The sequence below is a fragment of the Amblyomma mixtum genome, chromosome 9 (genome assembly GCF_055824585.1).
Source record: "Amblyomma mixtum isolate Tamu chromosome 9, ASM5582458v1, whole genome shotgun sequence".
Classification (NCBI taxonomy): Eukaryota; Metazoa; Arthropoda; class Arachnida; order Ixodida; family Ixodidae; genus Amblyomma; species Amblyomma mixtum.
The window spans coordinates 124,214,332-124,240,086 of NC_143020.1; the positions used below are offsets into that span (position 1 = coordinate 124,214,332).

General features: G+C 47.3%; 1 protein-coding gene across 1 annotated transcript; it reads right to left on the reverse strand.

Annotated features, from left to right (window-relative positions):
- Window positions 1-3,019: 3,019 nt before the first annotated feature.
- LOC149331078 (uncharacterized) lies at window positions 3,020-5,074 on the reverse strand. Its single transcript, XM_089560092.1, has one exon. It carries the CDS (start codon window positions 5,027-5,029, stop codon window positions 4,172-4,174), a length of 858 nt encoding a protein of 285 aa, XP_089416218.1. The 5' UTR covers window positions 5,030-5,074; the 3' UTR covers window positions 3,020-4,171.
- Window positions 5,075-25,755: the final 20,681 nt, after the last annotated feature.

Below are 25,755 nucleotides of genomic sequence, written 5' to 3' on the forward strand. Positions count from 1 at the left end.
TTCCCCATTTCTTAGGTCTCTTGCGTGTTCCCTGAGCCGGTCGTTGACGCAGCGCCCAGTTTGCCCGATGTACGATCTGCCACACGTCAAGGGGATGTCGTACACAACGCCTGTGGTGCATTCCGCAAAGCGGTTCACGCGCCTCTTTTGACACCCAGGTTTTTTTGTTTCCACCTGTGATGCGTCGGGCCAACTAGCCAAGCTTACGAGGGGCTGAGAAGACCAACGGCACGTTGTGCCGGTTTGCCACCTTTTTGAGGCCATGGGAAACTTTGTGCACGTATGGCATCACTTCAGGCCTTACTTTAGCCTGCGGAGAGGTTATTGCCTCCTTGCCAGTTCCGGGCTTCAACTTCTTCAAGAGCGCTTCTGCAACAGCGACAGCAACCGACCAAGGGAAACCGGCGTCCTCAAGCCTAGCCAATTGTTTCCCGAAACTATCTTGCATGTCATGCACACATGATTTTCGGAGCGCAGACTCTAAGCACAGTTTAGCGATCCCTCTCTTCACAATTTTCGAATGGGATGAATTATAAGGCAGAAGCTCTTTTTGTGCTCTAGGCGAGTAAGACCAGCAAACTTGCCTATTGGTGAACCTAATTCTTAAATCCAAGAACTGCACGCTGTCTTCAATTGGGAGCTCGTACGTGAAAGTGAGCCCCCTGCCATGCTTTTCGAAGTCATGCAGTACACTCATAAGTGTATCCTCATTGGGAATGGCGCAATGTTTGTTCAAAACAATTAAAAAATCGTCCACGTAACGAAACACTTTTGTGACAGTTTCACTCGTGCTAACCTTGTCGAGCACTGCGCTACTTGCAAGGATTGTACACCGGTGTTTTCGGGAGTGACGATTCTGATCACAAGCAAATCAAAAACAAGCCGTGAAACGATAGAGGCATATTATATTCGGAGAGCAGGGTCAGAATGTGTCAGCGATACATCAGTTCATCTGTATGCTGCAGAAAAGATGTTCCTATCAACGTTTTTGCGATAAAGATGTGAAACGAATTTTTTTCCTGTTTACCTTGCACGGTGTGCGCCTGCGCTGTCTGAGTGTATTTAAGCTGTGTCCCTAAATAAACAGTTGACAGTCAGCGCTGTGTTCGTCTTTCTTTCTTCTCTTCCTGCTTCTTTTCTTTGGCCGTCTGCCGTTGCGCTGAAAAACAATGAGTTTAAATCAAGTATACGAACTAGCCCAAGAACTAACTTTACTGTATCAGGTTTTCGTAGCTAGGCCGGCCGGTGATGTTTCATTTCATTTCATTTTATTACCTTAAAGGCCCCTTAAAAGGGGTGTTACATAAGGGGTGGCAAGAGTAAAAGCACAAATTCACAATGACAGGAAAATTTCTACGTTATCAGTGAAAAGACTTGGGCAAGTGATGATGGCAACGTTGTTCGGAAGGCCGTTCCAGTCTGCGGCTGCACGAGGAAAGAAGGAATTAGAAAAAGTGACGGTGCGTGATCGTGGACGGGCAACTTGTAGGTGATGGCTGGTGCGGTGAGATATGCGTGCGGGTGGAAGAATATAAGGTGCGATGTGCATAGGGCTGTGGAAGAATTTGTGAAATAAAGACATGCTGGCAATGCGACGGCGGAGCGATAAGGGTGATAATCCGGATGCTGTTTTTAAGGACGAAACACTGATGTCATAAGAGTAGGATGAATGAATGAATGAAACGAGCTGCGCGATTTTGAACAGATTCGTGGGCATTGATGAGATATGCTTGATGAGGATTCCAGATGGGCGATGCAAATTCTAGTTTGGACCTGACTAATGACTTGTAAGCTAATAACTTGACATGATGGGGAGCATGATGAAGATGGCGCTTTAGGAAACCTAATGTCTTGTTTGCTGACGATATTATATTAGTAACATGCAGGCTCCAAGAAAGATCGCTAGAGATAGTTATGCCTAGATACTTGTATGATTGAACTAGTTGTACGGGAACTTCAGATATTACGTAAGAGAAGGTTAAAGGATTACGGCGACGGCTAATGGACAAAAGATTACACTTACGTGGGTTAAGTTCCATTAGCCATTTATTACACCACTCCTGAACGGCATTAAGATCATTTTGAAGAGAAGATTGGTCAGCGGTGGTAAGAATAGCACGATAAAGTACACAGTCGTCAGCGAACATGCGTATGTTAGATGTTACATTTGAAGGCAGATCATTAATGTATATAAGAAACAGTAGTGGGCCAAGCACAGATCCCTGTGGGACGCCCGACGTTACTGGGAGTGAGTTAGAGTTCTTATTGTTAACGGAGACAAACTGCGAACGGTTAGTCAAAAATTCTTCGATCCACTTCAAAATATGGGGGTGCAAATTTAATCGAGAAAGTTTTATCAGCAGGCGTTTATGGGGTACTTTATCAAATGCTTTGGCGAAATCTAGAAAAATGATATCAATCTGTAGATTAGAATCAAGGTTAGCATGCAGGTCATGAATGAATGTGGCAAGTTGGGTCTCGCAGGAGTAACCCCGGCGAAATCCGTGCTGAGCAGAATGGAAGAAGTTATTCGAATCAAGGAATGCCATGATGTGGGTATAGATGACATGTTCCATGATTTTGCAGGGAATACTAGTTAGAGAGATGGGGCGGTAATTAAGCGGCGAGTTCTTGTTACCTGATTTGTAGACTGGAACGACCTTCCCTTTTTCCCAGTCTGTGGGCAGTTGACCTGTGAAGAGTGACTGAGCGAATAACAAGCACAACAGAGATGAACATATATCTTTGGTATTAATCAGTATTTTAGCGTTGATATTGTCAATTCCAGCAGAGGATGATCTTTTAATGTTTTCTATTAGTGACAAAATTCCTGCAGAAGAAAATATAAGAGGAGGCATAGTATCTTGAATAATTGGGGGGTTTGGAGGAAATGTCGGCTCTGTTTCATTAGTAAACACGGATGAAAAGGCTGTGTTGAACATGTTGGCGTATTCAGTTTCAGAGACATTTGCACCCGAAGCATCAGTGAGGGAAACAGTGCGTGTGTGCTGGGGGTTAATGACTTGCCAGAACCTACGGGGGTTAGTTGACAACATTTTAGGCAGATCGGAGTTAAAAAAGGTGCGTTTGGCTTCACGAATACTTGATAAATAAGTTTTTTCGGCTGCATAATATTTGTTCCAAGCGTTCTGACTAGGAAGCAACTTGGCTGATCGGAAAAGACGCTTCTTTTTATTTTCGAGACGTTTGAGTGTGTTTGTGAACCATGGGTTTTGAGGGTTATTTCGTATATTTATGTTTGGAATAAACCTGTCGACCAAATCTTCGATTTTTCTCTTAAACAAGGACCAGTTATCATGGATGGATCTTTGATGAAAGCTGGATTGAAATACTGGTAAAAATGCGCGAAGTTCATTATTTATTGCTGTGTAGTTTCCTTTATCGTACAGTCGGATAGTTCGTTTAGAAGTTACGCGTAAGGACGGTTTAATCGTGAAGCCGGCATGTATGACGTGGTGATCGCTGACGCCTGGTAGATACGTGACGGAATGAACGCATTCAGGATTATCCGTTAATATTAGGTCCAGGATATTAGCGCAGTCTTCAGTTACTCGGGTTGGTTCGGATATAGTTTGAACGAGGTTAAAATTAAGGCAGACGTCTAGAAATTCATTAGCATCCTTATTACCTGTAGCGGTTAGATTATGCCAGTCAATGCTCGGAAAATTGAAATCTCCGAATAGGAGAGTGCAGGTGTTAGGGTGCTTAGCTTTAATTTCATTTAATGCGTTATTAAGTTTTCGAGGGAAGTCTGGGTAGCTAGGAGGCCTGTAGCAAACGCCAATCACAACTGATTTAGGTGAAGCATGGCATAAAACCCATAATATTTCTATATCTGATGAAAGGTGAACAGCTGAGCATGATAGATTCCGAGCGGTTGCAATCAGTACCCCCCTCCCCTTCGGTCTGGGCGATCTTTGCGAAAAACACTGAAATTAGGCAAGTCAGCAAGGACTTCACTATCAGGAATATCACTGTTTAGCCACGTTTCCGTCAATACTAGTATGTTGCTAGCAGATGAAGTGACAATATGGGAAATAATGTCGCGCTTTGACATGAAACTCCGCACGTTAGTAAAGATCGCTGACAATGAAAGTGCTTCATGCTGGGCATGCTTCGAACGATCTGTCGATAGGTGCTGAGATGGTTGCTATTTCACTTCTTTTACTGTTTGTGATGATTCATCGAATATGTAGCGTTTGGGACCAATGTGTAATGTTTTGAAGCGCAAAGAGAACTTATCGGATACTGATCTGGCAAAGGTTACAAGATGTTTGCGGGCGTTACGAACGGGAAGGGAGAAGTCTTCGCCAATACTGTAGTTGGTGCCTTTAAGCTTAGTTCCTAAAGAAAGGATGCTTTCTTTAGTTTTCGATGAAGTGAATTTAACGATGATTGGCCTGGTGCGATCAGTTGAGTGGCGCCCGAGGCGGTGAGCACGCTCGATTAGATTGGGTTCGATGGCAAAATCTAGTTGAGTGGAGCAATGACGAATGACTGTTTCTTCCGAGTCTGCATACGTTTCAGTGGGGTTAGTGTCAGGAATATTGTAAAATATGAGATTGTTACGGCGAGAGCGATTTTCTGCATCGTCCATACGTGCTTCAAGTTTGTCGATCTTGCAGGTAAGTTTGGTGTTTAAAGTTTTCAGGGCGTCTATCTCAGAATGAATAGTGGAAAGTGTGGCGTAGTGTGATTCCAGGGTGTCCATGCGCTTGTTTAAGTCGGTCAAGGTTGTTTCGGTAGTTTTTAGTTGATCTTTAATGTCCTGTAGATCGGAAATTAATGTAGCTTGCCCGGTAGTTAGTTTCTGGAGCTCGGAAAGTATGCAATCGTAACGGTCGGGGCCTGGGTTAGATTCGACATCGCCTGACAATAGTAAAAGAAAACGGAGAACACGTGAACACTCGGCAACAATACTACAGCAGCACTGAGGGCTCGGCAGCTGCATTAAAAAGTAGTTACTGGTTTTTTTAGCAAATAGGGAAAACTTGTTACTAACCTGCATTGCGAAAAGCAGAGGATTAGTAGTCTGCGTTGACACACAGCTACCGAGCCCACAGAGCGGCGGCGATGACAGCATGGGTTTTATATGCCTGATAAAATTATCAGATGTTGATGTTCCTGGCGATGGGGCTGACCACTGTTGGTCCGGGATGACGTACTCTGGCGGCGATGAGGGCAGTTGATGGGGTAGCAATGGTGATGGGGCAGGCGGATGAAAATAATCTTTTTCATGATACTTCACGGCGGCCGTAGACACTGATGAACAGGAGGCAGACGGTAGAGCGGCGAAAAGCAGTTTCAGGGCGAGGGTAAACACCTGCATTGCGAAAAGCAGAGGATTAGTAGTCTGCGTTGACACACAGCTACAACTACGTCTGCTTTCGTCTTTCGGTTTCTGAGTCTGCGAAAATGGCACCGCTATCTCCTACTCACTTGTTTTCTTCGCCCACTGCGGCTTGAAAAACATCTCCTGCTTGCCTATTCTCCAAGCTGAAGTCTCCGAAAATTTCTAAAGACTGTAAGCAGGTGATTGTCAACGTTTACTCTAGCGTAAGGAAGCGCTTCCCGGAGAAGGCTGTGCGTGAAGTTCTCGAAATTGTGGGTGAGATGACCGGGGTGAGCCCTCGGACAGTTGCGAGGTTGAAGAAAGAAGGTCTCTCTACTGGAATAAAGTCGCCGCAAAAACGACCTAGCAAGATGACAATCCAGAAGAGCAAGTTGCTGGGCTAGTTGGTACTGTTGCATCTTGGTGGAGCAGCGCAAAGGACGGGACACAAGAAACAAGGAAGGACGTACACAGGCGCTGACTATCAACTGAATTTTTATTTCGAAATACAGAGAATATAGAGCAATCATAAGGGGGTGGAACATTGATAAAAGGGCTGCTCAGTCACCGGAATCCAGAAGACAGACACGTAAGTAGATAAAACATATTGGTAAATGTAGTGGAGGTGAAAGACGATAAGGAGAAGCGGAGGGTGTAAAGGACCATGGCGCGAGATAACGGATGATGAATTTCTAAAGAGGCAAGAAAAAGGGGGGCTAAAAGCACGAAACAACTAAAAGTGGTAAACGCCTACGACGAATAAAAGCTAACCTTATGTCACAATTAAAAGACCAAAAACCCGGAATAAACAACAAAAACAGGATGGGATAAAATCAAACAACGAAAAATCAAACACTCAACGCCATCCGACTCAAGTTACATCGTATGTATGCCTGCCGTTTCCCTTAGAAAAAAGTAAACAGCGCTGTGTTTTTCAAAGTAGGTATTAGAGTTTGACAGTTTCGAGTTTCTACCTAATTAATCTTTAAGAAAAATAAAAAAATAAGTAGGGAAAAAACTAGCCAAGCCGGGAGTCGAAGCTTGGCCCCTTATAAAATGAACAGACAGGCGCGCGCTTCGTACCACTCAGCCACGACGCGAGACGGACGGATACATTTCGGCAGTTTTTTGCAGCGAACTACTTCCGTACCTTTGGCAGCGTTGACTGCTATGTATGAAACGGAGTATACTTTCAAGAAATGTTTATTGCGGCTCCGTATAGCACATATATACAAGGTGTCCCAGCTAATTGTAACCAAGCTTTTAAAAAACACGGGATGTCCTAGCCGTCTGAAACCAAATGAGGGTTGTTTAAGAGTCGCGTGACCTTGCATGCAGTATTTTTTCGTTTTTCAAGGTTGACTAATTAGTTAAGGTTAATTCACTAACTTTTTAATTATTGACTTGAGGAACAAAGTGTCAATGCAAAAGTTGTAGATCGCTTTCAGAAACAGCTTACTGAGACATTTGCAGCAAAGTAATATTTACCTAAAGTAGTTTTTTTACCGGCCTTTAAACATAACCCGCACAATAAGAAAAAACCCAGGTGGTCGAAATTTCCGGAGCCCTCCACTACGGCGTCTCTCATAGCCTTAGTCGCTTTGGGACGTTAAACCCCATAAACCAACCAACCACATGACAACGCTGCCACTTGAAGGTCCCAAGACGCGCCTTAAAGAATAAAATCCGATTTTTCTGAAGTCCTCTACTCGATGAGACTTTGGGTGCACATTGGGGCAGAGAAGTGAGCGAGCAGCTGGTCACGTTATAACTTTCTTTTAAGGCCAATGAATGAAGCTACGTAAATCGTAACTTGACGGAAACAGCACTACTAGCGATTTTTCGAGGCGATCTAGAACTTTTGCATTGACACTGTCGTCCTGAAGTCAATAATTAAAAAGTCAGCTAATTAAACTTAACTGATCAATTAACTTTGAAGAGCGAAAAAAATACTCAAAACTAGGCCACTAGGCCACGCGACTATGAACAACCCTCAGTTGGTTTCACTGGACTAGGACACTTCGCCTTTTCTAAAAGTTTGCTTACATTTAGCTGGGACACCCGGTATATACACCTCTGGTTCGCAAAGGAAAAAAAAAAAGGAAACGAAAAAATTTCCAAGTGACAAGGAATCCAGCTCTGCCTTTGATAGAGCCACAGATGATTTGCTGACACTATAATCACCTGCCCGCGCTGTCAGTGACGAGCGAAGTTGTGGAAGAGCGGGCTTTCCCTCCTTAACTTTCATAGATCCCTGGGAGTCCTCATACCACTCCTGCTGCAGTTGTACAGAGGTTATCCGACACGCCACTGCCCTGCGATTGCAGGTGCTGCCGTCGGTGGGGCTTGTGCGATCCAGGTTGCTCTTCCCAGCAACCTCTCGGCACCAGTCATTCATTTAACTGCCAACTGCCACGGTGGGCAGTTTGCTCACAATTTGGTGGGCAAATTCTGATGACGCCACAAGAACACGTGACCTAGCTGGCCCTCCTACCTCCTAGGTTGCTTCTCTGGGGATTTTATTGCGTACGCAATACTGCGCCAGGTTTCGAGCCATCGCGTAGCTCCCGGCGGTGGCCACGGTTGACCTTCAGCCGCAGCGAGGTCAAACAGATGGAGCGCCGTAGCCGTAGCAACCGTTTCAGCGTCACTACATAAAAAAAAACTGCTTCGAGGCTGGGAATATTGTGACGAAGACGAAGCTGGAAGTGGCGCGGGACGGAGCGCTCGCGCTAGGCCAGCGGCCATTAAATCATCTCTTGCTCATGGTTCACCACGTCTCATTCTTCGGCTGGCCGCCACGTAACATTTGGTGGAGGTGCGGGGGTCCCTTCATCGCTATCCTGGTTACTGGTGAACTGGTTACTAAATAAGTGGACGAATCGTGAACGAAGAAGTGGCGGTGCGCTCAACGACGACGACGTTGACAGTGGGTAGCTGGGCCCTCGGAGTCTGAGCTGAGTGCTGGCCATCTCAGAGCAGCCGCCATTATAGACTTACCGCCGTAACATCCCCGTAACATCTAACCAGGGCCTTTGGAATTTGAAGCGGAGACGCTACCACTCCGCCACGAACGCTCTTTTTTTTTCTTTATTGCATGGAAGAACTTCCGTAAAAAGGGGAAAACTGCAAGGAAACTGGTTCGCGTCTGAAGTTACCGGGCTGCTTAATAGGAGCCCGCCATAGCGCTAACTCAACACTGCATCCCCATCAAAACATCAGAATTCAGGGAGGCACCCTCATGCATCTAGGCACGGCAGCCAGCTTGGAGGTTCTTCGCGTGCAGCATATACACTCCTCACCAAAGCACACTGTTCACGAAACACAGATTTGGACGATCTTGGTGGCTCGGCATGTCTGTCCATCATACGGCTTTTCCAAAGTCTGAATAGTCCAATCAACACAAACAGGTCATAAGGCACAACAGAGTTTTTGCCAACAGGCAGAAATCTTATAGTGTATGGTGTAATTTCAATGTCCTTCTTAAGAGTTCGTTGTAGTATGTCCCAAAAGAACATGGCATCACGGCACAGGAGGCACGTTACACAGACGGCAATTCACATTCCAGGGTACAAACATCCCCTTGTCATTAAGAAATGTCTTGACAGGCAGCGTCGCTGTGTGTAGTTTGAAAAAGAACGTTTTAGCGGCTGCCTGAACGCACATCCGCCTAACACTCTTTAGAACACTGATGTCCAAGGACCCCAGATAAGGCTGCCGATACAATGGTGTAGGGAACAAAGACTCAGTGATAGCCTGAGTCATCTGTTTTCTCGAGAGGCTATAGAGGTAATCTAAAGAGAAGCGCACAGTGAGTAAATTGAAAGTGTCAGCAACCTCCTTAAGAAATCCCCATAAGTCCCCTCGCGAGCCTGCGCAGTCGGTGCGAATAAGTAAGGCAAATGAAAACTAAGCCGCTTAATGAGCACAGCTACCAGAAACGGGTGGTTTGCCGATTTGAAAAAGAAAAAACGGGAAACAAGTTGATGCACGAACAGATGAACAAGACCCACTCCACCACCCTCTAAGGGAAGGAACAAGTTGTCACGCCTCATGGACTCCCATTGAGAGCGCCACACGAATGTTGCAAATATTCTGTGTATTGCTTGCACCTTCCTCCTCGCACAATGCGGGACTTGAAGGACATACGCGAGCTTTGCAAACAAAAATATGTTACAGACCTGTGCCCTCGCAAACACTGAGAGTTCCCTACCCATCTAAGCCTGTGTTTGCCGCCGTAGAGTTACAATTTGTGAATCCCAATAGGCTGTACTGTTGCGAACTTGGTGCAGCGGAACGCCTAGGTACTCAAGAGACCTACAGTCCCAGCATATGCCACCGAACTGGCTTGGCCTAGTTCCCCAATGACCTAACCAAAAGCCTTTGGATTTCTCTAAATTAAGAGCCGTGCCTGATACATCGCAGAACTGTTTAGTCAAGTGTAAAGCCTCAAGTACACTCTTTTTGTCAGAACAAAAGAGGGCGACATCATCAGCGTAGGCTAAAACTAACTTCACATTGAGCCAGAGAGAAACCGCGGATAGCTGCGCTGTTAATTATACTGAGACAGAGGGGTTCCAGATATAGGGCAAACAACAATGGAGACAGTGGACATCCTTGACGAACAGATGCTTCTAGTGGTATTGGTTTCGTTAGCTCCTGATTAACAATTACCCTTGTATAGGAGTTCTTATAGCACAGCCTTATGCCTTTGAGCAAGACGTCACCAATATTTGCATACTCCAAGACCGCGAACAAGAAATCGTGCCGAACTTTATCAAACGCCTTCGCCAAGTCAATTTGAATCAGAGCTACTTGGCCTGTCTCATCTGATACTGTCTCTAATACTGAACGTGCAATATGGGTATGTGTTTGAATACTGCGGCCTCTAATACCACAGACCTGATGCGAACCTATCAAGTCCATAATGACGAGCTGCAGACGACTGGAAAGAACCTTGGCAAAAAATTTGTAATCAACATTGCAGAGGGAAATTGGACGATATCCCTCAACAGTTTTCAAACGATTAGTATCTTTGCTTTTGTGAATTAATATTGTGTGCCCAGAATAGAAAGTGGGAGGCAGGACACCCACATCATAAGATGCTTGGAAAACTTCCATCAAAACAGGCACTAGGCAAGGCGAAAATGTTTTATAGAATTCGCTAGTAATACCATCTGGCCCAGGAGATTTCTGGCTCTGCAGGGCAGAAATGGCTGATTGAATTTCATCCAAAGTGATAGGTCCCTTCACTATAGCACACTTCTCATCGTCAAGTCTAGGGAAGTTTCCGAGTAAGGAACTGTAATCGAAACCCTGATTTGGATCTTCGCAACTGCCAAACAACTTTCGATAATAGCCGAAGAAAGCAGCAAGAATACCAGGCGCATCGCTGTATGTGCAATCACTATACTGAATTTCCAATATTTCCTTCGCAAGAGCATTCTCTCTTTCATCACTCAGGGCCCGACGAGAATGTTCCTCGTCTTGAAACCTTCGGGACCTAGATCTTATCAAGGCCCCCTTATATCTTTCTGTCGCAAATTAATGAAGCTCAGCTTTTACGTTATTAATCTCTTCGAGATAGGCACCCGGGCTAACCCTCTCTAGCTCATGTAGCTCCGTTAGGGTGCGCCCATGCTCACGAAGGTGATGTCTCTTCAGGAAAGCGATTCTTGCTGAGGCCCCAATTGCCAAGTTTTTGATCTCCTGTTTAAACAAGTCCCACTTCTGAAAAACGGACAGATCACGGCGTGACCATACGTCTTTCAAACAAGTAGGAACAGCACGCTGAAAGATTTCGTCTGAGAGCAGACAGTTATTCATCTTCCACAACTCCCATCGAGGGTGAAGCACGTGCCGAGTGTACCTCCCTATCTGAAGAGACACCATACAGTGATCACTGAAGAAGATGGGCCGCACCCAGTAGCCAAACACACTTGCTAACGCATCTACAGAAACGTAAATTCTGTCAAGGCGAGCATTAGAGGAAAACTGAAAATGAGTGAAATGTATACTGTCACCTTTTGCCTGTCCCACATCCACAAGATTATATTCAGAAACCAAATCGGTAAGTAATGCAGCACTAGGGTCATATCTCTTACATACCACTGATCGGTCCTCATCCCTACAAACGCAATTAAAATCTCCCAACAATATAATTTTGCGATCCGTGCACAAATGTTCAACTAATGACAGAAAGAAAAGCCTTCTATCGCGCTGCTTTATGGGGGCGTAAACACAAATAATCCGCCACTGTATACCTGAAATTGTGAGATCACAGCATATAAGTCGCCCCTCGTCATCTATACAATAAGACATGGCTGTCATCTCTAGCGTGTTCGCCAGGAATAGCATAGAACCTCCGGATAAGCCTCTCGCCACGAAGGCTCAGGGTATCAGCATGAATCAGGGCGCATCTAGTGAATGCATGGGTTTCATAAATGAAATAAAAGAAGTAAAAAAATAACAACAGAAACAAAAAGTTAGCTGAGGTTTAGCTCTAGTTAAACCGGGCAAGTTGCGTAAGCAGCGTCGAGAGCGCGCGACTAAGCGCGCGGCAGCGGCTGCGGCACAGCGACGGTCCTGCCGCCTGGTGGAGCGCGGCTGAAACGGTTGCTATGGCAACGGCTCTCGACGCTGCTTACGATGGCAGGACCGTCGCTGCGCCGCCGCCGCTACCGCGCGCCTGTAAAAAGTCGCGTGCTATCGACGCTGCTTACGCAACTTTCCCGGTTTAACCAGAGCTAAACCTCAGCTGATTATTTCGCTAAGCGCAGAATTTTTGCGCCATTGGAGCACCAGATTTTGGTACACTGGTTCTGTTGAGTTTCCAAACCGGCATAATGAAAGAATCCTTCTCACAGTGGGAAAACCTTTTAGGCGGATCAATTAATAAGCTGCCTAGAGAGTGCGCCCTGTATGGCCAAGTGATACCTGTGGGCCTTGTGGCGAAGTAACGCATGAACTTTAGGGGAGAGGAATAAGGGAGGGGACGATTTCTGCCAGTTTTGCTGCGCCAACTGTTGTATCTCGTCGTCGTTGTCGTCTGCTTGAGATGACCTCGTCCTTTTCCAAGGTCTCGTGCCCAGAGAGCAACGGAACCTGTTTACACTTCACCTTTAGACCCGTATGCACTTACAAGGGCCACATGATTCCAAAAATTTAACCCCTTAAACAACTGTCTCTCAAAACAGCGTTACACTGAGTTAACACCACTTAATTTCTTTTTATGCGGGAGCTTTTGCGCTCCCTTATGAAAACGGCTGCCTCTTGACAGGTGTCGCATTCAGTGGTCAGTCATGGAACAAATGCCGACTGAGCTCCACAATGGCCTCTCAACGGAAACACTAGATGAAAGTTTTGAGCTTCTTGCTGTTTCTCACATGCCAAATTAGAAAAAATGTGAGCTATTAGTGAATCTAAAGAGAAAGAAGATTACTGTTCAGTTAAACTACCATGTTGGATTTGATTTGTGAACTTTGTAAATGTCAAATTTAGGGAAATATTAAATCACAAGGCACAAGTCAGCAGAATGATTCAAAATCCTTCAGTCACCTGTGACGCACCTTTTTAAATTTCAGTTTGTTTCGCCACAACCTTTTGCAGTGAGGAGTCTTCCAGAATGTCCTGTTTAGTGCTAGCCCCCGAAAGCTTTCTTTTTTAAAACATGATCCACCTGAAAATGGAGTTTATAATGCTGTGCATATTTAACGTCGTTTTTCCGGCAGAAGCATAAGCAATGAATACTAGTGCGGACTCTGCTGCGCGTGGGACGCCGGTCACTGCTGGACAAATTAATCTCGGTATTTTCCAGAGTTAATTGAGTTTTTCACGATGCGACTTCCAGTGAAGCATCGGCACGTAAACAAGCCATTATTGTTTCACGCCTTCTACGACGTCAATCTCATCATTGCGCGCTGCGTTATTTGCACGCAGCTCAATTCGCATTTTCCGCACTCGCCGTTCAGCACCCCACGGAGCCTGTCCCGGACGCGTAAATTTTTAATTACGGACTGGCCACACATGTTTTGCAACGTCTTCGGGCAAATGGAGCTGCGGCGTAAAAAGCCTCGATCGAAGCACGAATTTAATAGTAAGCACTCAGCGTGGAAAAGTGGCGAAGGAATTCGAACGCCAGCCAGTACTGCTGCGTTCTCGTTGTGGTGGACGCGGGCGCCCTGAAGTGCACACGTCTGCGCATTTCTCGATGAGGGAACCAAAAGAAAATATATAAGAATGCACCCGCACTCACATAACACTCGCGCACGCATGTACACACTGGTCAAACATCCAGAAGAGGCGGAATTGACGTACAGGCGCGGACAAAAGTAAACGGAGCACGCAGTTGTCTTAGAATATATTTCACGCGTCACCTAATTGAAATTTCCAGCAGTGGTACGCGCATGCTGGTAGCGGAGGTTAGTGGGCTTAGTTGTAGACAAACAACGTTTCTTCATTACCGATGGGGAAAGCGTGATTGCACTTCGAACGCAATGACGTGCTCCGTTTACTTATGGCCGCGCCTGTACTTCAGTATGATTAACTTGCCGCTTAGATGCGATGCAAGCGCTTTTTTAAAGTTCAGTAAAACACTCTCCGGGGCATGTTGGTTCATAGCTGGCAAGAATAAAAGCGCAACAAGACGACACAAAGAAGGAGGAAAAAACGACAGGACAGGCGCTAACTTGCAACACTTTACTGTCTTCATAAACCGCCGCGTATATATCAAACTCAAGAGAGCAACGATGTTCTGCAGAAAATTTCGGCACCTTAGGATGCTTTCCGCCGAGGAGCGCGATGAAGTGTATGGGCGCATACGAGAGCTCGTCGCGTCGACAGCACAGGAGTTGCCGGAAACTATGCAAGAACAACCTCCTGCGAAAAAGCCGTGCATGGATTTGTTCAGCAAGTGGAGCGACGAAATCAGCAATCGGATTCGGAGTGCCGAAAGAGACGAGCTGAGCGAGTACTTGGCCACAGAGTCGACCCCTTGCTCAGAGTTTGAGCTATCACAGTTTTAGAGAAGCAATGCAGCGACGTACCCAAAGCTTTCTCTTCTTGCCAAGAAAGTGTTAGCCATTCCGGCTACCAGTTCAAGCAGAGAGAGAAATTTCAGCGCTGCCGGGTTCATTATGCAGGAGCGCCGCACCTGCCTCAAGCCGTCATCAATGGACGATTTGTTGTTTTTACATAATAACTTGGACTGATAACTCTCTAAACGCGCCTTGTGTTGGCATATACGCGTACTCACTAATTTTCATCTAGACCATGAGAGCCGTGCATTTTAAAAACATTGTAATAAACTGATTTTCCTTAACTTATCTCTTTCTGTTTCATCGTCACTTCAATTTCAGTTTTGCAGGTCGGGCCGGGCCCGGGCCGGGCCTTAACTCGGGCCGGGCCCGGGCGGGCTTAGGTTTCTTCAGTGTCGGGCTGGGCCTGGCCTCCGTCAGCAGTGTAGGGCTCGGGCCGGGCGCGGGCTGAAATTTTCGGCCCGTGCTCAGCTCTAGTTTGTACCATGGACGGTGAATTGCCCAGTACGCCAGAGACCATTGTTTTAATTTGTGCAGTCATGCTATGGTCTTCTGGGACATATTACCGCGAACGCTCAAGAAGGAAACTGAAATCACACCCCACAGTATCCAATTTTTGCCTTTGAGGAAAAGTGTTCCACCATGTGATCTATTTATATCTCTGGGACTATTTAGACTCCGGAGAAGCTGCATAGTGGACCGACAAGCCGAATCATCACGGTCATCGAAACCTTTGTTCCGTGAGCAGTGCGCTTTGGTGCGGAGAGTATATGCTTCCCTGGAAAAGCCGCCTGGCTAGATCCTCTATCTAGATGCATGTGTGTGCTTCCAGGAATTTGTATGTTTGGGAAGGTGGGGACCTGCGGGGGCATGGTGGGCTCGTGTTACGCAGCCTGGTAGTTCGTGGTATGACCACATTCAGCTTTCCCTTTTCGGCAATTTTCCCGAAAGACGCGGGTTCGATCCCAGCCGCAGCGACTGAATTTCGATGGAGGCGAAATTCTAGAGGCCCGTGTACTGTGCGAGGTCAGTGCACGTTAAAGAACCCCAGGTGGTCGAAATTTCCGGAGCCCTTCACTGCGGCGTCCCTCATAGCCTGAGTCGCTTTGGGACCTACCTAAACTAACCTCACTAAACTAAACTTTTCGGCAATTTTGTTGCGGAAGAAACACTACACCCACCGTTTCACCTCTTCAGCGAGGCCGCACTTTCGCCGTGACGGTGACTCCACGAATGACCTTGAGCCGTCGCCTAGCAACCGCAGCAGCTGCCGCCGCCGCGCTTCGCCAGATGGCGCCGCCGCCGCCGGCGCTGGCTTCGCCAGTTGTGCGTAGTAGAGGGGGAGGAGGTGTCGTTCCGAGGATATATATACGGTTTGCCTCAGTGGAGACTAGTCGTTATGGAGCGCACGGAGTTGGGTGAGGGCAGGCGAAAACGATGGAATGAGTCAAGGAGGAGACAACGCGCTCAGGAGACAGCAGAAGAGCGCGCTGCACGACACGAGAAGCGCCGGAACGAAGACACAGCTCGAAGTCGTTCAGCTTCTCAGAGCGACTCTACAACCACTGTGGAAGAGGCCGATCCAAGTTCTGCTTCTTCTCGAGACGCTGAACGGCAGCGTTGGAACGAGACAAAGCTTAGACGACGTGCCGAAGAAACGGTACAAGAACGTGCTAAAAGACTCGAGGAACGGCATCAATGCAGTAGAAACCAAGACACACTACTTTACTGACCATCGAAGCGTATTCATTAGTATAAGGTTGTAACCAATGCTTTACTATGTGTCTTCTTCGTGTGTAAACAATAGAGCTTAGCCAAAACGCCTAACCACGAGCGAATCCTAAGCGTAGCAACGCAGTCATTGCTTTCGCAGCACAACAGGTTTAACCAGAGCTAAACCACAGCCATTTTCTTTTTTCCATGCACTAAAGAAAAGAGATGCGGCGATGGCCTAATGGTCTCGTGCAGCAGCCTAATTGAATCTTATATGTTCGCACCGCCGAGGATTCGACCCCTAGTTGAGGATATTGATGTGGTTTCTTTTTCTGCGACTATTTTCTATAGGGTTGTCCCCATCGTGACAGCTGACGTTCTGCAACCCTCAAGTAGGCTGTTGTAAGCCCGTTGTTGCAACGTGCCAAAAGATTGTGCTCGAGAGCCGAGGATGTGGCTTCGCACATGACAAAGGTTCGGAGCGACCTCGCAAACTGCGGGTACCCTACTCACTTCATCAACGCAACGGAACGTCAGCTACCACGACGGGGACAACCGAATCTCTCCCCTCGCCTCAAGCGGGACCATGTGCAGTACATTCCGGGAATAAGTGATAATAGTCTCACATGTCTCCTACGCGAGTATGATACAGGTCATGCCCCGTCAAAAAAAAAAATCATCATCACCTGTAAGCGTGAATGGCAAGTTGCCAAAGGAGTACATCTGGAGAAGAAAGGAGAGATGCATGAACGAGTCTCAGTGGATCACGTCAATGAGCGCATCATCGAAAAAAGCTGCTGAATAGAGCTTCTTGCTAACTGGGATATAAACAAGGAACAGCTCTGGATTTAAATGATAGTATGACGTTGTGCGAACCGTTTATTGTCTCGTGAAATACATTGCATGTAGTGTGTACATTTATTGTTGACATGTTAAAAGAAACAGCGGATCCGAGTCGGGCGGATGGTAATAGTACAGAGAATAATCTTAGGATGTTAAGCTAATTTGGGTTTCAATCCACCAGGAAACTGCGGCTACAACACAGAAGTTTCACAAATTAAGGATGATGGCCTCCTTTAAGATGTACAAGGCCGTCTTATTGCGATGAACGTAGGAGGCTCTGCGCATTTATTCACCAGTGGTCCCCGGTTTCCAAGGATTTCTGCTGGCGGCTGCTATACCCGCTCCCAGCACACTTGAGACATCTTTCCTCCTGATCTTCGGTTGCATCGGTACATTGGCGGATGCACGATTGGAACGCCCGTCGCTTAAATAGAAGAAACGCTGGGACTGCAAAAACCACAAGCAGATCCCTAAGAAAAAGGTTATGGTTTACTGCTGTTCCAAAAAAAGATTTTCTGTCGATAATAGCGCAGCCACAACGATGTAGGACGAATGGTTTTGATCGGAATCGAAAACAATCATCCTACTGTAATCGTTTTCATACCCTACGAGCGAACCACTCAAAAGACACAGCGAAAAACGCAGTGAACTGAAAAATCGCCTCGTTCCACCCTTTCACGCCAAGTTCTTTCCAGAATGCCTATACCAACTTGCTCACTATAGTCTGAGCTGCGTGCTCCTTCGGCCATCTTAATGCTCTTGAATATCGCTTTGTCTCCTGGACCTTTATTTCTGGTCGCAGATTATTAACTGTGTTCATGGGGCTTGTTTTCGACGTGTGCGAGCAGTATATCTCCTTCGACGCTTGCAACGTGAGTATATGCATTTCTTTTTTTTTTTGGCGCAGATAAAATTGCTTCAGGTTATATAACGATATTGGACATTCGTCAGAGTCCTGCGGTTTAAAGACTGCGAACTTCGGGAATAAAAGCAGGATTAAGGTTCGTCGCGAAGGCACGACGTTTCGAGTGTCCTCGTGTTGGAGCATAAATTTTGTACGCGCCTCCTCACGGTTATTTCGTAAGAGCAGCACGCTGATGTTCGCACGTGCCTCCGCACTGGCTCTTCGCTGCTGTCGTCGCCGAGTGAAAGGCGATCACTCTCTAAGCACTCTCGAAGCGTGGGCGACGTCAGAGTGGGACGTCGCGGTCTCTTCATCAACTCATCGGTGTCGAATTTCGCGCACGTTCGTCCTTCCGCGCCCGACCCGGATGTTCGACGCAATTCATTTAACGTATGGCGTTTTGCGTTTGCTCTTCGGTCTGTCTCCCTGCTTCACTCAATTTTATTTTTGCAGCGTTAGCCACACCAGCCTCGTATTGAAATGTATCGGTGTACTAAAAGGGGGAAATGAGCTTTAGTCAGCAGTCTTCCAGGCAAGTAGCGAAAGAAAACTTGACAAATATAGGTTGAAGCAGCACAAAAGATATCAAAGTTATTACCACTCAGTCGATATTCCTTTCGGCAAGTAAATGAGTTAAAATTAACATACTTGTTTCCGGTCATTAGTGCATATCTGTACACAAATTGTTTTACGCAGTTTAATTTTTATAGCACAGGCTGAAATAAATTCGATTCTTGCGCGTGTACTTGACTACCTTGGTTTCTGCGGACCGATGAATCCGCCGAAATAGGAGAGGAATTTTGTAACTGCTACTGAATTGGTGCTAGTTTATTTAATTGCTCGCATAACCCATTAACGCAGGCTTATTAGTGAAGTAGATTTTGACGCGTTGGGTGAACTGCATGTACAGTTAGATGGTCGAGCATCGGAAATAATTGCAGTATATAAGTAGTGTCGTAGTAAATAAGCCGTTAATAAGTAACCCATAATTAAGTAGTGTCGAAGGTTTTGAAGTGTCTGAAGATCGCAAAAAAGTGAAAAATATGGATGGCAGGGGTGCTGACTGAGCACAGGGCCCCAAATTTTGGCCCCACAATTTCTGCCATGTGCAGATCAAGCAATAGGCACTCAATTTAAAGACTGATACGCATCGGACGTTACCATCAAACAGCATGTCCTCATGGCGGTCCTTCAAACTGAGCACTTTCTATCAGTTTTTTTTCCTGAAAGCATATGAATCAAACCTTGAAGCGATTGCACCTTTATTTTTCCGGCTTTTATCTTTTTTTATAATAATTGGCATTTGATGACACGTTTGTGCATCCACAGTGTAGTTTAATGTTAAAGACTGCTTGGATTAAGGTTCAAAGAAAATAAGCTTACGCTCATGTTTTACCATCTAAACTAGTATCAGCATTGCGTACCTTAAATTTCTTCAAGCAGCAAAGTGCCTGACGTTTTGCACTCTTTTAGGCACAAACGTTTTGAATGAAGAATTTCACGGCAAAAAAAAAAAAAAAACCTACAGCACCGCTGCATTTCAGCCAGGATGTGTAATGAATTCCATACACCGACTAATTTTCGAAGGTCTTGCGCAACCTCTTTCACGTAAAGCGCGATCTTATATAAACTAATTTGTTACCTGAGTTCCTGTAGTTGGCTTTGTTTTTCTCAGTGCATCGGCGTAAAATAATATGCTGCAGGGCCTTAGCAAGCATAAATTAAAGAACAGAAAAACTGTGCAGTGAGCGTTATTGCGAACTCCTGAGACTCTACACGGCAGGATCCCCTTTACATGTAAAAATAAGATATTTAGTCCCACGCAGCCGTTCTCCAAGAACAGGAAAACTCCGCAAGCAAAACAAAAAGCCCTCGTGGAACTTCTTTCCAAAAAGGCACGTTTTTGTTTGCACCGCGCACCGATGCGTCGAAAGACACGCCGTTCTATAGCCCTCGACATGGCATCAAGGGGTGTAGAAAAGACATCCCTCGATGTAATGACCTCGATAAGGTTCTATCGCTCGAACCCTTGGGGAGCTGTCGTGGGAGCGGAAACCTATGTGGCGCAGCATGTTGCTATAACGCCAATAAGAAGAGGTTCGTAAGTTGCAACCACTATACAGGTATAGAAATGTTACGCTTTCGACTACATTTCTAACAGCGTGATAGAAATCACCCAGATCACTGCAATCACTCCCGCAAGCAGTTCTACTAGCGATACTGCTTCGCATATCAGTAATTGACGGTCAGTTCGGCTTCCCGTATTACCATCCCGGCACCAACCACCGTCATGCACAAGTCTTAACATCGGATTCACCAACATACGCAGCATCATACCTAAGCGAAATCAGCTGCTCAGCTTCGTTGAAGATATTGACGCTGACATCCTACTCTTAAAAGAAACCTGGTTGAACGACAACATTAGTGACAATGAAGTTTTTTCTTATAACACAAATTACACATTATACCGACGAGATAGGAACTATCGCAGGGGAGGGGGAGTTCTCGTGGCAGTGAAAAATTGCTTATCATCTTCACTCATAGGTCATGACGAAAATTTAGAACTTACATGGATACGTATCGGCAATGCGCCTCCCAAGGCGATCTTTGGCATATGTTATCGGCCACCTGATTTCATCCCATCCTTCTGTGATCTCTTAGATCAGGCCCTAACCGATATTGAAAATACATTTCCTGGCATACCTATCTTTTTGTTTGGCGACTTCAATTACCCTAACATCAACTGGTCTCTCACGTCTACCTCAAATGGTTCGTCAGCCGACTCCAGACAATTTATCGACCTAGTGCTAGACCATTACCTCCAGCAAATGGTATCATGGCCTACTAGAGGCGATAACACTCTAGACCTCCTGCTCACGTCATCCCCCGATAGTGTAACATGTATAAACCTCCTGCCCGGTATCAGCGATCACAACCTGCTTCACATTACCATTTCATTAGCTATCAAAAAGCGATCACCCACAAGAAAACTAATCTCGGATTACAAAAGAGCAAACTTTGAAAGCATTAATCACAGACTTGATGAGTTTTTGGAAACTTTCCACAGTTCTTATCTAACTCGCACGGTAAATGCTAATTGGGAGTTGTTTAAGAACACATTAGTCAACTTAAAAAACCAATATATTCCTACAATTCTCGTAAAATCTGACAATAACAACCCCTGGTTTAATAAACGCCTCAAATCACTACTAAATAAAAAAAAACGACTTTACAGGACTGCAAAAGAGAGCAACAATCCTGAAAAATGGAACCGGTACCACTTATGCGTAAAACAGTACCTAAAGGAGCTAGCTGAGGCTAAGAAGAAATTCCAAACGTCTGACTTGCTTTTAATTCTGAGATCCAACCCGAACAAATTCTGGCGTCTTCTATCGAACAAATCCCGTCCTAGCCAAATCGAACTCGCAGATCCCGGCGGCGACACTCTTGACCCTGAGAAATGCGCAGCCGCACTAAACGACTACTTCGTTTCTGTTTTCACGCCCGCTAACATCACCCCTGTCAATCACACACCTATCATTCGTTCACACCCCATGACAGATATAGAAATTAATGCAGAGGGCATATCAAACCTCATTAGCTCACTTCCGCTGTCAGTATCAGGTGGCTGCGACGAAATCAACAGCAAATTGTTAAAAACACTGCATCATTGTCGAGCCGCATACTCTGCCTAATCTTTTCTCAATCACTGGACACTGGGAACATACCTGACGACTGGAAAAAAGCCCGAATAATACCGGTTTTTAAATCAGGTGACCGTTCAAGCCCATTTAACTATCGCCCAATATCCCTGACTAGTATTCCTTCAAAACTCTTTGAACATATTGATGCGGGTAGACGACGACGACGAAGAGCGATGGCACGAGTGCGAAGAGTAGAAGACGACAACGAAGTTCGGACTGTGTTCTCGGTGCCGCTCGCAGCTGTTCTTGTCTATTTGTAAATATCTGTAAATATATTCTTTTCCGCAACATATTTGGTGGAGGTGCGGATTTCCCCTACGTCTACCGACGACGGAGCTCCGCAGCGGCCGCCAGTTGCCTTCACTCATCATGACCCACGACGCCGCCCAGCAAACCTCAGCCCCGGCCATGACATCACTCGTTCTTTCTCCCCCTCGTGACCCTGGGACATTTTCTGGTACCGACAACACTGACGTCGACGACTGGATCAACATGTACGAGCGAGTGAGTACCTACAACCGCTGGGATCCGACCCTTATGCTCGCAAATGTAATATTCTATATAAAAGACACCGCCCGGGTCTGGTATGAGACACACGAAGACCATCTGACCAGCTGGGACGTCTGCAAAGAGAAACTCCGCGAATTGTTTGGACGGCCCCTCGGCCGAACGCTTGCCGCTAAGAAGGACCTCGCCTCCCGAGCTCAAACATCTACGGAGTCCTATGTGTCGTACATTCAAGATGTGCTGGCCCTCTGTCACAAAGTTGACGCCAACATGCCCGAGTCTGACAAAGTCGGCCACGTGTTGAAGGGAATCGCCGACGATGCCTTCAACTTGCTCGTATACAAGAGCTGCACTACAGTCGACGGAATAATTAAGGAATGTCGACGCTTCGAGGAAGCCAAAAGCAGGCGTATTAGCCAGCCGTACACACGCCTCCCCAACACGGCTGCGACTTCTTCATGTGAAGACCTGCGACACCGGGCAACTCCAGCGCCCCCAGAAAATGTGACCCGCATCATCCGACGCGAGCTCGAAGCTATGTCCCCTGCCCCCCAGCATCTACATGATGGCGACACCCGCTTACCTACCATCTCTCTGGTACAAGCTGTCGTCCGCCAAGAGCTTGCCAACCTTGGTTTCCAGCCCGTCAGCCCTGTACGGTCTTCACCACCACCCGAAATCACTGCGATTGCTCCTGGACGACCTTCGTACTTCACTCCACGTCGCCGAAACCCTAACGACTGGCGGACAACCGACGACAGGCCCATTTGTTTCCATTGCCACCGCATTGGCCACATCTCCCGCCACTGTCGAAATTATTGGTCCCGTCGCAGCACATACCGTCCTCTCAGCTCCCACCGCGACGACGAACAGCCCAGCCACTACACGCCCCCTCCAGCCCAGCACAGTGCTACAGTCGACGGCCAGATTCCCCGCTCCAGCCGCTCCCCGTCCCCCCTGCGTCGCCAGTCTCGTTCGCCCCAACGCCGTCGCTCCTCTCCTGGCCCCTACGGACGCTCGCAAGCGGAAAACTAGACGCTGCAGTGTATGGAGGTGATGCTGCAGTACAGCCCCAGTCCCAAAATCCTCGATTAGCCCTTCGCGCACACCATAATTTGCTCGCTATTCATGTCGATGGAGTGCCTGTGAGAGCTCTGATCGATACGGGCGCGCACGTATCCGTCATGAGTTCAGCCCTACGACGCCGCCTCCGAAAAGTACTGACCCCTGCACCCAAAGCCGTTCTCCGCGTTGCCGACGGCGGAACTGCTCATGTTGTTGGACTATGCACAGCCCGTGTGACCATATCCGGCCGCCATACATCCGTTCTGTTCCCTGTTCTGGACCAGTGCCCTCATGAAGTCATTCTTGGCCTCGACTTCCTGTCTGAGCATTCAGCCCTCATTGACTGCGCCACTAATGTTGTTCAGCTTGACCTTCCTCTTTCTGCTGAGTCGCCGTCCCCAGTTATACACCGTCTTTGTGCTGTCGACTTTGTCCGTCTACCGCCTCAAGCCGCAACTTACATTTCTTTCTCATCTGTTCCCCCTGTACCTGATGGTCACTACGTAGTCACTCCGGAACTTGACGTCGCTCTGACGCGCAGCATTGCGCTTCCACACATTGTATTTACAATGTCGGCCAACCGAGCGTGCCTTCCGGTCCTGAACTTCGGTTCATCCATCCAACCGCTCCCGCAAGGCATCTCACTCGCCACGCTGTGCCCTGCTGCCGAATGTGTGATATCAGTGGTGGACAGCTGCTTACCTTCCACTCAGCAATGCCGGTTGCCTGCGGCCCCATCAACAGCGAACCCAACGGACGACTACGCCGACATGATCGCTTCTGACCTACCGCCGATGCAAGCTCGCGATCTTAGGTGCCTCTTATCATCTTTCCGCGACATCTTCGACTTTGATAGCCGTGTTTTGGCTCGGACCTCTGTGGTGACGCATCACATAAACACCGGTGATTCCGCTCCTCTCCGCAGACGTCCGTACCGAGTGTCCAGCGCCGAACGCACCGTCATAAATCAAGAGGTGGACAAGATGCTCGCAAAAGACATCATCGAGCCCTCGTCAAGTCCTTGGGCTTCACCAGTAGTCCTGGTGAAAAAGAAGGATGGCAGCTGGCGCTTCTGCGTTGATTATCGGCACCTCAACCGCATCACAAAAAAAGACGTATATCCACTCCCAAGGATCGATGATGCCTTAGATTGCCTCCACGGCGCCAAATATTTCTCTTCAATTGATCTTCGATCGGGGTACTGGCAAATTGCCGTTGATGAAAAGGACCGCGAGAAGACCGCCTTCGTGACGCCTGATGGCTTATACCAGTTTAAAGTCATGCCGTTCGGCCTCTGTAACGTCCCGGCTACCTTCGAACGAATGATGGACTCCCTTTTTCGTGGCTTTAAATGGTCCACCTGCCTCTGTTACCTAGACGATGTTGTGGTTTTCTCGCCTACTTTTGCCACGCACCTCGAGCGCCTCTCTAATATTCTGACAGTATTTCGTAACGCCGGACTTCAGCTTAACTCATCGAAATGCAAGTTCGGTCGTCGCCAACTCACTATTCTCGGACACCTCGTTGACTCTTCTGGTGTACGCCCAGATCCCATCAAAATTCAAGCTGTGAAGGACTTTCCTCTTCCAAGGTCGTCGAAAGATGTGCGCAGCTTTGTCGGCTTGTGCTCATATTTTCGCCGTTTTATCAAAGATTTCGCCGGCATCGCTCGTCCCCTCACCGATCTTCTGAAGAACGACACCCCCTTTACCTGGGGCCCTGCTCAAGAGAACTCATTTTCATCTCTCGTCCATTTGCTGACCACTCCGCCCATCTTAGCACATTTTGACCCGTCGTCTCCCACAGAGGTTCGCACCGACGCCTCCGGATATGGCATCGGCGCCGTCCTAGCCCAACGTCAACAGGGTCAAGATCGAGTCATCGCTTATGCCAGCCGCCTACTTTCAGCCGCAGAGCAAAATTACACCATTACTGAGCGCGAGTGTCTTGCCCTTGTCTGGGCAGTAGCTAAATTCAGACCCTACCTGTTCGGCCGTTCATTCGCTGTTGTCACTGATCACCACGCTCTCTGTTGGTTGTCTTCACTAAAAGATCCCACCGGTCGCCTTGGTCGCTGGGCATTGCGCCTCCAAGAATACTCATACTCCGTCGTGTACAAGTCAGGGCGCCATCACCAGGACGCTGACTGCTTATCCCGATACCCTGTGGAACCACCTGACCTGGAGGACGCTGAGACCCTGCCCTGCCTCTTAGCTATCTCCGATCTTGCTGATATTGCCAACGAACAGCGTCACGACGCATCTTTACGACCTATCTTTGATGGCATCCGTTCTGCAAACCGATCTCCGTCTCTGAACCTTTATGTGCTCCAGAACGGCATTTTGTATCGCCGAAACCTACGCTCCGATGGCCCTCCGCTCCTGCTCGTGATACCCCAACGTCTACGCTCTTCTGTCCTTGCAGAACTGCACGATCTGCCGACAGCAGGTCACCTAGGCGTGTCCCGCACGTACGCTCGGGTGCGGCATCGCTTCTTTTGGCCTGGTCTCTATCGTTCCGTCAAGCGTTACGTGGCCGCTTGCGACCTGTGTCAACGTCGGAAAAGGCCCTCCACTCTGCCTGCCGGTCTTCTGCAACCCATCGACATACCTCCTGAACCTTTTCACCGTG